Here is a 15,922-nt window from a genome sequence, read left to right on the forward strand (position 1 = left end):
CAAGTGGGAAAAACCATTTTTACTGCGGGCACGACAAGTCCCGCCCCCTTTTTTTAAATGGATGCCACGCCCCTAAAAGGGTAAATTTGCGAAGGCTCCACATCTAAAACATTTTCTCGCATGAATATAAACATCTGTGCCAAGTTTCACGCTTTTATGCAAAAGTGCACAATTCATCGATATTTTGTCACATATCCGCTGGACTATTAGTAGTTCCTCAACACTACCCTGCTAAATCCAACAGAGTCCAACCGGAGATTCCTGCTCAATCCACTGTGCCTTATTTTCAGTTGTCTGCTGAATCCAACGGAGTCAAACTTGTCATCACTAAACAGGTATATAATATTTTTGGATCCTGTTGGATTCAGCAGGGATAGGGTTAAATGTTTTTGGTATGAGACACTTCTGACCTTAAAAAAGGCCTATTCCAATGAAACTTAGCTCAGGTGAAGACCCTATAGTGAAGTTGTGTCTCGAAGAGCGACGTCATGATTACACCATCATGGGTCACGTGACGTCATAACAAACATGCATATTTTGAAGATTTTCATCAATAAAGAAGTTCACTTCTTACTTGAGAAAGTCTAGGGAAAAGTCCGAAAGACAAGGCACCGTTCATGGTGCTTCAATCATGTCCATTCAACCACACAACTCCACTACTCCACTTGCATTCATACATGGGGAAAAATCAGGTATTATCATCTTTCTCTTCTAACAAATGCCAGTGAAATGTTTCGCTAATGCTCTCTTCGCTATCCTCGAGATAATCATCACGATTTTTAAGGCATTGTATTTTGTTTAACTGAATTTGAAACCTCCGAAAATCGCACAACATAATGATTTTATCCACTGGATCGTTCACAAGGCTACCCATTCCCGACCAGCCATGTGCTAGCAGACGGTACGGTGCGGTACGTACGCTGGTATCATTGCGTACAGTACATGCACGCACGTGCGACACATTGATTTTTCCATGTGGCCTATCAATGTTTAACCTTTTGTCCAGCCGGAGAAGGCTCCGATCAGTGTTAGGCCCTGTGTTTCTAATCGTGCGATTTTATATGAATTTTTGAAATTTTGGACCTTTAGGCCATATCTCACGAACGCAACATGCAACATTCAAGATTTCTTTTGTATTTGGTTCGTTAGGTGATACTTGATAGGTACATGCACAAAATTTTGAAAAATGTGAGATGTCACAATGACGTCATCAAAAATGCTATTTATCCAAACACATTATAAGAGAAGGTCCAATTGTCATGAAACTTGGTGGATAGGGAGATAATGTCACAAGTATGCAAAATCTGAAATGATGTCACCATGACGTCATCTGTTTATGTTTTAATGATTTTTTAATAATTAAAAATTTATTACACTTACAAAATTTTACATTTTGATTTACCGTGATTGACGTCAAACTTGGTGCAAATCAAGACCACAATAAAAATATGTGCATTGACAAGTATTGTTACGATGACATCATCATGCGCCACAAGACATCATCACAAGCGTGCATATTTTGAAGTCATCTATCTACAGAACTGTAAGTCCGATTGGGTTAAAGCTTGGTATGTTGGTAGACCGGGATGTGTTACAGATGAAAATTGAGATGACGTCATGGTGACTTAATTGTACAATTTTATAGGAATTTTTGGACCTTTAACTCTAAAAGGGCCGGGTTATTTTGACCATCTCTTCGCTGCGCAGCAACCCATGGTCCAATTTTTATGTTTTTGGTATCAAAAGATGCGCAAAGCTCGTGGCTAAAAAGTCAGAACAGCTCAGGACGCCGAAAAAAATTGTCAAGGCTATCGCGGAAAAAGTTTAGGCCCCTTTAAGGTTAAGCCATATCTCACGAACGCAACATGCAAAATTCAAAATTCCTTTTGTATTTGGTTTGTTAGGTAATATGTATATGCACAAAATTTTGAAAAATGTGTGACCTCACAATGACGTCATCAAAAAATGCGATTTTCCAAAACACATATAAGAGAAGGTCCGATCGTCATGAAGCTTTGTGGATAGGTAGATAATGTCACAAATATGCAAAATCTGAAATGACGTCATCTTGACGTCATCTGTTGATTTTTTTATTATTATTTTTTAATATTTTAAATTGTATTCCGCTAAAAAAAGTTGACACTTTCTTTCATGGGATCGACGTCAAACTTGGTGCACATCAAGACAACAATGAAAGCATGTGCACTGACAAGTGTTGTCACGATGAGGTCATCACAGGATATTTGACGTCATGTTAAAAGGTGAATAAAGTCCTACATGTGGAGAAGTTAGGTCTGTAACTACGGTATGTTCTTGCATGGATGGACAAAACAACCCCCCAAAAAGGCAGAAAAGCCTTGTATTCTGTTCATCGAACAGACATAGCTCTAGTTTCTTTCTTCTTTTCATTTCCCGATATATAATTTTCAGCCACAAAACGATGAAAGGTACAATTTAGATAACGCCTGTCTGATTAAAAAAAATGATTCACATTAATTATGAGCCTGCTCATTTTGTCACGACGGAACGTTTATCTGTGTGCCTTTCTCTTGTGGTCAGCAACATCTTTCTTGCTGGTGAACACATATCTGCACCCCTCCTCTTTGCAGCGCCCCAATGACTTTTGATTGAACAAGGGCATGTGTTCGCATGGGGGCTGTCTGGTGTCGCGAATGGCCTCCATAAAGGTCAAAAAATGACCTGGATGTTCGGTTGATGGAATAGGCGTCGGGAAGCTGCGCACACACTGCAGCATATCATTGGCAACTGGGGGGTTGGATGAGCAGTGCTGACACCCTGGATCGGAACATTTGGCAAAAATCACCATGCCAATGCGCCGATCCATGTGTCGCATGACGAACTTGTATTCATCATACACTGCTCGATCCTCCCGCAGACTAGTCGCCGATGATGACACTGCAGTGGGTACACGGTCGAAGTCATCGAGGGGCGCATCTTGGAATCCGCTGGGCGTTGTGATGGTGGTGACCGGATGCCCAGCGTAGTGGAGCCCCTTCCAATAGTGTTTGACGTGTTCCATGACATTGTTGAACACCTCTGCATCCTTCCTTTCTCATTCATCTTGGGTGAGGGACTGCCGCTTGGGAGGCAGCTCCCCGGGGAGCGCTGCGGGTATCGACGTGGAGGTCAATGCTCGGGTGCACGGGGCCCACAGCCGCTCCACGGGGTTTAAGGCTGAATGGCCAGGACAGTACGAGGTGGCAATTAGGGCGTCCAGCTTGCACTGCTTGAAGAGGCGGCCATAGTAGACAGTGTTGGAGCAAAGGCTTTGACCCTCAAGGCCAAGGCCAAGGCCAAGGCTTTGACCCTCAAGGCCAAGGCCAAGGCCAAGGCTTCGACCCTCAAGCCTCGAGGCCAAGGCCAAGGCTTAACCCTCAAGGCCAAGGCCAAGGCCAAGGCCCTGTTTTATGAAATGACCACTGATATAGAACTAATTATAGTCACATGAGTGACACATCATCACGCAAGGGCGGATCCAGAACACAATTGGGGGGGGGGGGCAAAGAAATGTTGGTCCCCCCCCCCCCAAAAAAAGTGGGTCAAAAGATTACGGCTTGGGCTTCGGGGCCCGCTTAAGGGCCCCGAAAAAAAATTGGATTCGAGATGCTCTGTGGTGCGATTTGAGGCAATTTCTGACCATTTTAACCGATGTTTATTTAGGAAAAGATGGTGGTGTACTCATTGCCTGCCTTTATTACGACGTCACATAAAAAAAAAATGGTTTCGTTTTTTTTGGGGGGGGGGGCGTGGCCCCTTTTGACCCCCCTGGATCCGGCCTTATCATCACGAATTGCTCGTTACGAAGAACAACATTTCTTAATTGCAATCAACATGCTCGCATAGGCCTACACCGTTTTATGACTGCACTGTATCTATTAACGTATAAGTTCAGGTCTTCAATATGGTTTAACTAAACAAAATAATGATTTACTTCTATATTGACACACAATTCTCCCAAGTGTAACAAAAGGGGGATCCAAGAAACTGATTTGGGAAATTTTTATTTGCTGGCCCAACATGGTCAGAAATATCAGCATTATCTAAAACAGATACATGCAAATCTTTAGCACTTATCAGGGAGACATATACAACCAATCAAATCTATTCCATAGTTATATGCAATTAAAGTGATCATCTCATTAGCCCCACAAGTGTACGGAATATTGTTGCAGCAAATCTACTACAATGGTAACAACATGTGATGCTATAAAAGTGGAAGTGTGCCTAACACACAAATCTATATGGTGCTTCCCTCCTCCATCGTACATGTAATACGATTAAAATGGTAACAGCAAAATTTCGAACAGATTTATCTGGAAAATGCAAAACTCTATGGGCCTTGAAGAGCCTTGACTCAAAATTGCAAGGCCCTGAACCCTCAAGGCCAAGGCCAAGGCCAAGGCTTTTGCCCTCAAGCCTCGAGGCCAAGGCCAAGGCCCTAAAATCCAGCCTTAAGGCAGCCTTAAGGCCAAGGCCCAGCATCAAGGCACTACGTCACTGATAGTAGATTTCATTAACCGCATGGTTCACGTTGAAATCCGGCCCGCCATCCGCAATCAGTACAAGAAGTGAATGCCCTTTTGCCACCTCTTCTGCTACCTTCAGATGCTTGATCATGTCATTCATGTGAGTTGACACATGACATGGGTTCTGGGGACTCCTGTTTATGATAGTAGCCCTCGATCTTCTGGGGAGCCTAAAAAAAACACACAAGTTTGGAAAAAAAAAATACAACTCTGTGTCAAAGGGAATGTACATCATTGGCTTTTGCTGTAAATTTTAGAAATGAACTATTTTGAGGGGTTAGTATAATAGATCAAATATTGTTACACTGACAAGTTTGAAGGTTTGTGTTCGAAAATGCTGGGAAAACCAAGAAAAACAAAAAATGTTCAAGTAGTCTGGTTCCCTGACCCCACTAAAATGAAACTGTGAATCAATTTATAGATGCCGGAAAAATGTAAGGTAAGGAAACCAATCTAGCTGGCCTGCACCCGTTCATGAACATGTAACCAATAGCAAACAAAATTTGGACTGAAAAAAAAGGTAAATTTTGAGCAGTAGTTTTGTTTTCCAATGTTTGCAAATGTTGTATATTCCCTTTAATATCGAAATGTTCTCGGGCGGAATACCCTGGGCGGTATAACATAAAAAAAAAACCAAACAAACAAACATATTATTTAAGTTTAATTCAAGTGACAATTTAAGTTGACTTACTCATACTGGTCCCGTCCAAGATTATCTCTGGTTAGCGTAGATGGAGACAGGGGAACCATCTGAAGGTAGCCACAAGGAACAAGGAAGTACCCGGGAGTGGGGAAGTCGTGGTCAGGGAGGTTGGGGCAGTCATCAGCGGGAAAGAATCAATTAATCTGGATGCCCCGGTTCACAGCGGCCACCTGGTCGCCAAGAAGAATTTTGTTTTTATTGTCAACGGAGTAGACCACAGACGACTCATGGAATTTGGAGGCCAACTCCAAGGCGTACCTCACCCGTGAAGAGTAGAAGTGACTGTTGACGTTCAGGTTTGGGCCTCGGTTTTGCAACTTTGCCCTTCGGACTAACCAAAAGACAGCTGATATCAACATTCGGCCGGTTAGCCAAAATCTCTCGAAGTGGGGAACTCATACTTAAACGAACGAACACTTTCTAGAACTAAAGTAAATATGCAACTGTACGCGAATGTAACATACAGTTCATAAACAGTACCTAGGTATTCTCCAGGGATTAACGAGTGACGCGTGCTGACAATTAGCCAGATTCAATAGAAGCCCAAACCTACCCCACTCTGTCCTCTTTTGCGGAACCATCAAACAACTTTAACAATGACATTTAGGGCTACGAATTGTCGCGGTAAAGCCTTGTGATTTGGTTCGTGTAAAGGGCTATGAATTGTCGCGGGAAGGCTTTGTGATTTGGTTGGTGTAGTAGGGCTATGAATTGTTGCGGTAACGCCTTGTGATTTGGTTGCATTGGTTCCAAACAAAAGAGACTGAACAACGAACCAATCAACATGAGCGAGTCATCCTGTGGTTTACTATTGGGCAAAATTTCAGTCTTCTATCAGTCTTCTATGCACAAAGTTCCAGAAACATGCTTCGTTTCATTAGAGTCGTTTGAAAACCTGTCCCTGTCTTATTTTGAAACAAAATTGTATCGAGTGCAGACGCCTTCTAAACACTCTTGTAAAGATGTCTACCAACAAAATTACCATCAGGTGGCTTAATGCAAGATGGCATGGCATCGAGGAAGATGTTGCTCAGAGCAGGGTGAAATCTCGTCATCCCCTGGAAATCAGCATGGAGGTGCAAGTGAACTACAAATCCAATCATCACAGGGCAGAAATTGTACGGATCGGCGACAAAGTACAACATTTGTTTCATTGTGCCCTATGGCGGGTAACCTTGGCCCCCTATGAGATTTCTATCAACCGTGAATTTGAAACTTTTTCAAACTTAAAGTGCTCAACCAGGATATGTATTTTGGGTGCAGAACTACATGTATACATGTATGTTGGCGCATTGACATAAATTAATATAATATGATTTCAGAAGCAACATGACCAAACACAATAATGCCAGCTTTAAGAACTGCACTTAAGGCTTTGTTAACACATTTTTCAAAACCAGATTTTGATGTCAACTTTATTTCCCTTTTTTCAGAAAGAAAGCTTTCCGAAGATTCCGACGAGGATGACGTGCCGCTTGCAGTCATTAAGAAACTCGCTGCTGGACCCACCACCCTTCCTGAGCCCCAACCGGTCAGAGGGACAACCGGCCCGCCAGTGTTCCCGTGCCCCAGCCCACCAAGGATTCCACGGGCCCCGCCAGCGTTCCCGAGCCCCAGCCCACCAAGGATTCCACGGGCCCCGCCAGCATTCCCGAGCCCCAGCCCACCAAGGATTCCACGGGCCCCGCCAGCGTTCCCGAGCCCCAGCCCACCAAGGATTCCACGGGCCCCGCCAGCGTTCCCGAGCCCCAACCCACCATGGATTCAACGGGCCCCGCCAGCGTTCTCGAGCCCCAGCCCATTAGGATTCCACGGGCCCCACCAGCGTTCCCGAGCCCCAGCCCACCAAGGATTCCACGGGCCCCACCAGCGTTCCCGAGCCCCAACCCACCATGTATTCCACGGGCCCCGCCAGCGTTCCCGAGCCCCAGCCCACCAAGGATTCCACGGGCCCCGCCAGCGTTCCCGAGCCCCAACCCACCAAGGATTCCACGGGCCCCGCCAGCATTCCCGAGCCCCAGCCCTCCAAGGATTCCATGGGCGTTTTCGAATCCCTGTTCTTGACAACAGGCGTGTAACACGAGAACGTATTCTCGAGCTGGTTGTTACGAACGCGCGGGTGCGTGTCGCATCAATATAAAGCAATGCAAAATGGCAGACAATCGTCTGAATTTGTTCTTAGGCCTATTCCAAATGAACGAGGACGACTGTTGCAAAACCGGACATGCGGGGATGAAATTGCAGACCTGCACTATAATGGTATTCTTATTCCAATCATTAGGGTATTAGCAAAAGAAAACCCACACAAAACAATTTACGAATCTTCACAGTCCGCCATTTTGTTCAAGCTGCACCTCGCCGAACCCTCCATCAACCGGGGAGTGAAAAAATTGATCCGCGAACGCCCTCTCGGGTCTGTTCGTCACGTTCGAGACCGCTGTTCTCGTGTCGGGTTAACCCGAGTGTTGTCAAGAACAGGGATTCGAAAACGCTCCTTGGGCCCCACCAGCGTTCCCGAGCCCCAGCCCATTAGGATTCCACGGGCCCCACCAGCGTTCCCGAGCCCCAGCCCACCAAGGATTCCACGGGCCCCACCAGCGTTCCCGAGCCCCAGCCCCAGCCTACCTTCCCCAGTTTCAGTATGAGCCGATAGCTGATTTCGATCTGGATCTCGATCTTTCAGCGATCACCGGGGCCAGCACAGAAAGTCCCCTCATCCAACTTGTGACGTCACAACTTGCGATGGTGATCGCCAAGCTGGATGAGCAGTCAACCGAGACAAAAGAGCTGCGGGGAGAGATACGAGGGCTTCAGGCAGAGGTAAACGAGCTGTGGGCAGAGGTACGAGAGCTTCGGTCCGAGGAGAAGAACGCCTCAAGTATCACCAGTGAACATCGGGAGCCACAGTACATCATCGCCGACAAGCATCTCAACACAGTGCTAATAGGCACATCGAACAATGCCACCCATACAATGGACAAGGACACTTACGACAAAATCTTTGACAAGGTGGACAACCCCAAGGACTTGATCATCAAATTAATGGCAGAAGTCTTCACCCCAGAGGAACTCGCCAGATCAAATTACCATAACAGCGGTGTTATCTTCAATGGCAAAGAAAAGGTCACCAAAGAATGTTTGAGGAAAAAGCCCAAGTTTATTGCAATAATGTCCCAAGCGGCCATTGAATTCCCAAGACACAAAATTGACGAGAAACTGCAAAAAGCACTGAAGGATGCAGTCAATGCAAAATGTAGAAAAAAGTCTTCCATGTTAAGATCGTAGGCTGTTACATGTAGTCTAGTAGGCAAGATCAGGGCGTATTTGCAGATTTTGTTTATAGTTGATTGACAACGATTTATATCTTGTAGGGTTTTGTAAAATCGTAAAAACCACCACCTGATTATGCATGTTACTCTCTTCCAACTGTAATGGATGGATGTTTATTTCGAGCACCTGAAACAATCGACCATGCATATTTAAATTAAATTCTGACCTTATACAATAATTATCTTTAATTATTGAGATTATTTGAGAGCTGTGACAAATAAATAAAACAAAACGCTTGAACCGGATTTCAATCGTGTATTATGACCTTCATTAAATGATTGATTTTAATTTATAAAACCAAATAGTAATTTACACCAAATTGTAATGCTTGTTCCTCTTATTTTTTGAGAATCAAAGTCACACTTGCAATAACCATTGAAATTTCATTTGTAAAAAAATATATACATGTAATAATAAGAGATTGCCAAATCCCTATTTTATTTCGCCAACCAAAACCGCGGAATTTTTAATCCGACTATCCAGCCTAGCCCACCAAAAAATATTAACCAACGGCTTCCCATCTCAGTTTCTTTGTTGAAATCTTGACTACGTGGGTTTTTTTTCTGCCCGGCCCGACCTCGTAATTATTACTTTTTATTCTGAGTAGGCAGCCCACAAAAGATATAAACCCTTCCGTCTGGTTTTATTTTTCCCCCCTCCCGACCGCGTAATTATTATTTTTATTCCGAGTATCCAGCCCACCAGTTTTTTTTTTAACCCCTTCCGTCGGTTTTTATTTTTCACCCCGCCCAACATCGTAATTTATTTTTTATTCCGAGTATCCAGCCCACCAAAAATATTAACCCTTCCGTCGGGGTTTTATTTTTCACCCCGCCCGACAACGTAGTTATTAATTTTTATTCCAAGTATCCAGCCCACCCAAAAAATATTAACCTCTCCGTCGGAGTTTCATTTTTCACCCCGCCCAACCGCGTAATTTTTTATTTGTATTCCGAGTATCCAGCCCACCAAAAATATTAACCCTCCCTGTCGGTTTTTATTTTTCACCCCGCCCATCCCGCGTAATTTATTTTTGTATTCCGAGTATCCAGCCAACCAAAAATATTTACCCTTCCGTCAGGGTTTTATTTTCAGCCCGCCCGACAGCGTAATTATTATTTTTAGTCCGAGCATCCAGCCCACCCCAAAAAATATTAACTCTTTCCGTCGAGGTTGTATTTTTAACCCCGCCCAACAGCGTAATTATTTTTTTTTATTCCGAGTATCCAGCCCACCAAAAATATTAACCTTTCCGTCGGGTTTTATTTTTCACCCCGCCCAACCGGGTAATTATTATATGTTTTATTCCGTATCACGCCTGCCGAAATATGGAGCATGGACCAGGCATACTTTTTTTTATTCATTCGTTTATTTATCACAAGACAAGAATATATACGGAAGTGCTCAGTTGGAGAGGTCGGCAAATCAAATGGTTACGAGTTAATCGTGTTACAAAAGAAGAATAAACGCAGTTCGGCACGCAAAGGAACGGGAAGGCATGCAGAACGGGAAGGAAACTGTGTTCCTGCATGGCATTACGCCTGAGGACAGACAACAAAAGGAGCACAAAGGGGCCATTGATCCTCGAAGGAAGGTGCCTATTGTCCTCGAACGCAGGTTTGTGTGCTTAGTCTATGGGAGAGTGTTATATTACAGGGACAAAGGAAAACACAAAGCCAATCCTCGGAAGCATAGCAAAAAACGACTGTGTGCGCACGCGTGCGAACGGTCAATGTATTTTTGGTGTCTCGCCTTATTTCGTGAAAAACTTGTGGAGTACCACTTTAGTACCCCACAAGGTCACAAAATGGCCTCGTGGGGTACCTCCCATTGTTCCAGTACCCCATAAGGCAGTGGTTATACATGCACACACACACACACACACTCACATGGACGGACAAGGCGGAAACAGTATGCCCCGGCAGGGCATAAAAATGGTTACAAACATGATAAAATTTGCCTCAATTAATGTAAACAACATTTAATGTCGATATTTCTTTAAAAAAATAATGGAGAATTCATGTCTTGCACACCACTATGCACAATGCTGGTTATGCCTAACTGTCTGTATTGCATGGGAAGCACAATAAACAGCGGGCGCGGGCCTGAGCAGCGTGAATGCACTGTGTATCTAGCGAGCAACTAAACCACATGCTGCGGCAGGAAATTTCACGAAACACGCTGCACTGTATCGCCTCAAGTATGACCTCCAAATAAATTCATGAAGAACAAAAAATACATACACAGACAAGGGAGAATTCTTCTTTCTCCATCAATGTTTACGACCATTTGTTCGACCTGTACTGCAGTATTTAATTTATATGCTATGTTGTCAAATGCATAGACTGGTTGCCACCTTTGTCAGGATGTCACTGGCCAAGCATTAACATATGGGTCTTTCTACAGTATTGGGTAATTTTGACGGACAAAGATTACACAAATATTTTATTAAGAACCATCCACTGCAGAGTTACAAGTTATGTGTGATATTGTTAAGTATGTATTAAAGATATATCAGAAATAAAACAAAAACCATTGGTTGTTGTGTTTGTTTATTATTCACTTAACTCTGAAGAATGCGTCCCTAAAATGGTGCTGAATATTGTGACATTTCCTGAAAGGCAGGAAACTATTGCTTTTTCTCCCTGTTTCAGTCTCAGTATTAAACTAAATTGACAGTGTACGAAGAGTTGGAGTTTCCCCCCACATAAATAATATAAGATGCAACCGCTGCGAGCTCACTTGTAAATACACGCCGACTGTCAGGTGAGCCATTATCCACGTAACTGTGTCCGTCAAAATGTTACGTGGGTAATCCCTTGCCAGATTGGAAAATCCAAGCCTTGTATCCCCACCTGGTTATGACTGTTTTATAGCTATGTTATCTTGTGTGAGGCACATATCATGACAGCGAATGTTTCCATGGAAAAGTTTCTCAAAACGGCCGACGAAATCTCAGTTCCAACTGTCCGTCAAATTGTTACGTGGATAACTGTTATCCACGCATCACGCTCGTGTGCCGACTCAGAATTAGATAGATCCCCAGTTGACATCTTATGGTGTTCTCCCCTCACTGAGATGGGTTTCTGACGTGTTGTTCTTGAACAGTCTTTCCAACTTCCTGGCGAATGTTTCATGTTTGGTATTCCGTCACCAGAGTTACGTGGATAATGGCCGTTACGTGGCTAATCATGACAAAGGTTTTTAAAACGTCTTAGCACAGCGAGACAGGACAAATTTGTTTCCAGTGATAGAAGATGATGTCCAGTAACACCATGTTCAGTGTTCGAAGCTAGGTGAAATTAAAAACAACTAAACGAGCTGATGACACAAGAGACGGACACAATGACTGGTGTGTCATTACCCTTGTAACATGATACGGACATAAATGTGGATGCCGCAGCAAACCACGCAAAAAACAGCTACCCCGTGTAATTTTTTTTGCACTGCAGGACTGAATGGTCCATGTCAATATTCAAGGGGAAATCTGAGGTGGTATGTGATGTAAAAAAAACAGTTAATTTTCAACTAAAATCGATTTTAACAATGTTAATGAACAGGGCATGAAAAGGTTCACCAAGGGGGGAGAAAATGTAAATTTGGAAACAGCCGTCAACTCGCGAGTCGCTACCGATGCAGTAGAAGCCGCCATTTTTTTCCCGCACTTTCGTGCCGCTGTCATGAGCGAAAGTTTGCCTCTCAAACTGGACTTTCCAAAAAAATCCAGGTGAGGATTCAACACTTAAAAATAGTTTAACAAATGTTGATGCATTCATACTCTTTTTCTGTGTGAAATTTTTTCTGTACGACTCGTTTTTTGGGGTAAATTCATTGGCTGTTTATGCCACAGGGCCTGACAAGACAGAGTTGTGTGGAAAACGCACCTGTTGCGTGGCTGTTATGTGTAGGCTTTTAAGTGCAATACAGCTTGTCGCAGTGCAGTGTTCGCAGAATGAAAACAACGACGTGGCGCACTTCAAAGTTTCTCCCAACTTTCCCCATGCATGTAGCTCATTCTCTTTGTTGTGAATCTTCATGTTCATTAACTTAAATACTAAGTAACTTTTTCTAAATAATACTTGATGTTGACTACTTTAGTATCATAAATTTCGTCCGATTTTTTTTTTTTAAAGGTTGTGTCCGGAAATTGGGCACAAAATCAGCCATTGTTCCCAGGCATGGCGCACTGGAACAAATCTTTAAAAAAATCCCAAGTGAACATTTAAAAATGTTTTAAGATGATTGGAGTTGGGGGTGATATGTGCATAACTGTTAGAAATAATTTTGTTGGAAATAAATAAATGTTTAAACGTCTGTCAGAATTCAGTTGCCTGTCAGTGCCTGTGTTTATTTCCATTGCGTCCGTCAATGTTACGTGGGTAATTCTGTGCTAATGCTAAATAAATACCCTTTTTGAATGTGAGCCATATTATCAGACTGACTTGACAAACAACAAATTAAGCAGTCAGTAATGGACCACCAAACACTCAGTTATTGGCATGACAGACTTCATGCATTTAATCATTGTCTTTCAATGGAAAGATAAACAAAATATATTGACCATGTGAAAAATACAGTGATTCAGAGGGTGTTTCATATTTTTTTCGCTGAAAGGGAATTTGTGGGGGATTTTCTAGGGTGATATTATTTACAATAATCACTTGCACTTTAAAAACACACATACCACAATTGATCAAATACCTTGCTTGACTGCTGGGACTACCAAGGTGTCCGTCCCCGTTACATAGGTAATACCCCTTAAAGGCAGTACACAAACCCCTAATTTTTTATTGTACAAGAGAAAGTTATCTTTTTGCTACTTTTTCTGAAAAGGTGACTGTACCCTCAATTCATGTTTGAGTCTTTAAATCTTCTCTAAGCAATTTCAATTTTGAGGTAAATGTCACACTCTTTTACCCAATACTGTAGAAAGACCCATATTGACAGTCACTGCCGCAGGATTTTGCAGGATTAAGGCAGTGCGCAGTGGTCACCCCTCCATGGACCATATTCAAGAAATAAATGAGGAATTTGCAGGATTGAGGCTATATGAGGCCAATTTGAGGATTTTTAAGGATTGAGGCTGCATCCTACCAAAAAGGCCTAGGGAGTTAGACTTAAAAAGTAAATAAAATTCAAAAATTCATACAAAATCACACAATGACCTCATCATGACGTCACCTAAATTTTTACCTATAACACATTCCAGTCTACCTACCGGTATACAAAGTTTCAACCCAATCAAACTTATGTAGATTTAGGACTTCAAAATATGCACATTTGTGATGAGGTCACGTGATGACCCATGACATAATCACCTAAGCTGACTAAGATAACAATGTACAACAAAGATGAATGCCAAAAAAAACGTGTACTAAATTCATGTACAAACTCTCATGGGATTTTGCGTGAACAAAAAGAAAAAAACAAAAATAAAAACCAAAACAAAGGCTTTTTTGCAAAATTTGCAAAAAGCCAAAAACAATCCAAACAAAAAGGCTTTTGAAAAGCCAATTAAGTTATCTGATCACTCTGTAACTTTCTACTGCACATGTTTGTCCTATCAGAATATAACATGACATAAACATGCAAAATGCAGAAACAGCAATCTGTTTGTCAACAAACATTCATCTTTTTTTTTCTTACCTTGCTTTGTTCATCTGAAAGAAGATCTGAACTGTCTTCCATTCCATCCTGCAATTAAAGTGTGAAATGAACAAGTAATTTTTTTTTAAAGCAAGTTTAGAACATTGTACATGCTTTGATGGATTTTAACGAGATTTAAATGAAGAGAGCCTTGGGTGGTAAACCACAATTCGTCTTTGGAATGCTGACGTCTAAAGGTAAAGTAGGGGTCATTATTCAAATAGGCTTTAAATGTAGTTTGTGTACATAATTTCATGAATTTTGATGTAAGTTGGATGGAGTAATCCTTGGGTGGACCATGTGTTGCTTTTCAACATCACCCAAGGGTGGATCCAGAACACAATTTTTTGGGGGGCCAAAAATATTTTGGTCCCCAAAAAAGTGGGTCAAAAAAATTACGGCGTGGGGTTCGGGGCCCGCTTAAAAGGGCCCCGAAAAATTTTTGGATTCTAGATGCTCTGTGGTGCGATCTGAGGCAATTTCTGACCACTTTAAACAATGTTTTTTTGAGGAAAAGATGGTGGTGTACTCATTGCCTGCCTTTATTGCGATGTCACATAAAAAAATTTAAAAATTGGTTTCGTTTTTGGGGGGGGGGGCCATGGCCCCCTTTGGCCCCCCCCCTGGATCCGCCCTTGACATCACCAGGTATTTTGAAGAGTACAGTTACATAAAAGGTTCATTTAGTTGTCTTACAGGAAATGGTTCCTAAAGTACACTTATAGAGTTTCATTGGCTGTTTCGGCATGCATGTTGAAACAGGCCTTTGTTGGAATTTTTTTTTTGGGGGGGGGCCTTTGTTTTTGTTCAAGTTGTTTTTTTGGGGGGGGATGTTTCTGCAAAGTTGCGGAAAAGCTTTTGTTTTTGTTCTGATTTTAGTCTTTCTTCTTCTTCTTGTTCCACACCCAAAATCTCACAGACTTGATGTCTTTTGTCCGCGCCACTTTTGGCACTAATCTTTGTCCATCATTCAAAGTTACAGGCATAGTCCCTATAGCAAGGTTGTGTCCCGAAGAGTGGCGTCATGGTAACATCATCATGGGTCACATGACGTCATCTTAAATGTGCAAATTTCAAAGTCCTTTATCTAGATAACTGCAATTCCGATTGGATTGAAACTTGGTATGTAGTTATTGGTGAAAACCAGGATGTGTTATTGGTGAAAATTAAGGCGACGTCATCATGACGTTATCATGTGATTGTATACATATTTTTCAAATTTTGAGGTTTGATACCATATCTCACGAACGCAACATGCTAAATTCATAATTCTTTTTGTATTAGATTCATTAGGTGATATATTGCATAGTTTTCTTTAAATGTGTGACCCCATGATGACATCATCAAAAGCATGATTTTTCAAAACACATATAAGGGAAGGTCCAATCGTCATGAAACTTGGTGGAAAGGTAGATAGTGGTACTAGTATGCAAAATCTGAAATGACGTCATAATGACATCATCAGCTGATTTTTTTATGAATTTTTCATTTTTTTAAGATTTGTTTATTACAAAATTTGACACTGTTTTTGATATGATCCACTTCAAACTTGGTGCAGAGGAAGAACAAATTAACATATTTTTATTTTCTAAAACAAAGTGGCATTTGAGGGACATTATAATGAGATATTTAATTCACTTTGAATAGTTTTCCAAGCAATATAGACCTTTTATGCAGCAGTGCTTCTCTGCGATTC

At 42.1% G+C, this 15,922-nt stretch overlaps 1 protein-coding gene across 1 annotated transcript in view; it reads right to left on the reverse strand.

Annotated features, from left to right (window-relative positions):
• LOC119741126 (sorting nexin-6-like) overlaps nt 1–15,922 on the reverse strand; it is a 48,403-nt gene that overhangs the window by 18,381 nt on the left and 14,100 nt on the right. The window contains exon 2 of the mRNA XM_038216821.1: nt 14,227–14,274. Within this exon, the coding sequence (XP_038072749.1) occupies nt 14,227–14,274 (48 nt within the window). The remainder of the gene's footprint in view (nt 1–14,226; nt 14,275–15,922) is intronic.

This window comes from Patiria miniata, unplaced genomic scaffold, assembly GCF_015706575.1.
Source record: "Patiria miniata isolate m_02_andy unplaced genomic scaffold, ASM1570657v1 HiC_scaffold_11, whole genome shotgun sequence".
Taxonomy (NCBI): Eukaryota; Metazoa; Echinodermata; class Asteroidea; order Valvatida; family Asterinidae; genus Patiria; species Patiria miniata.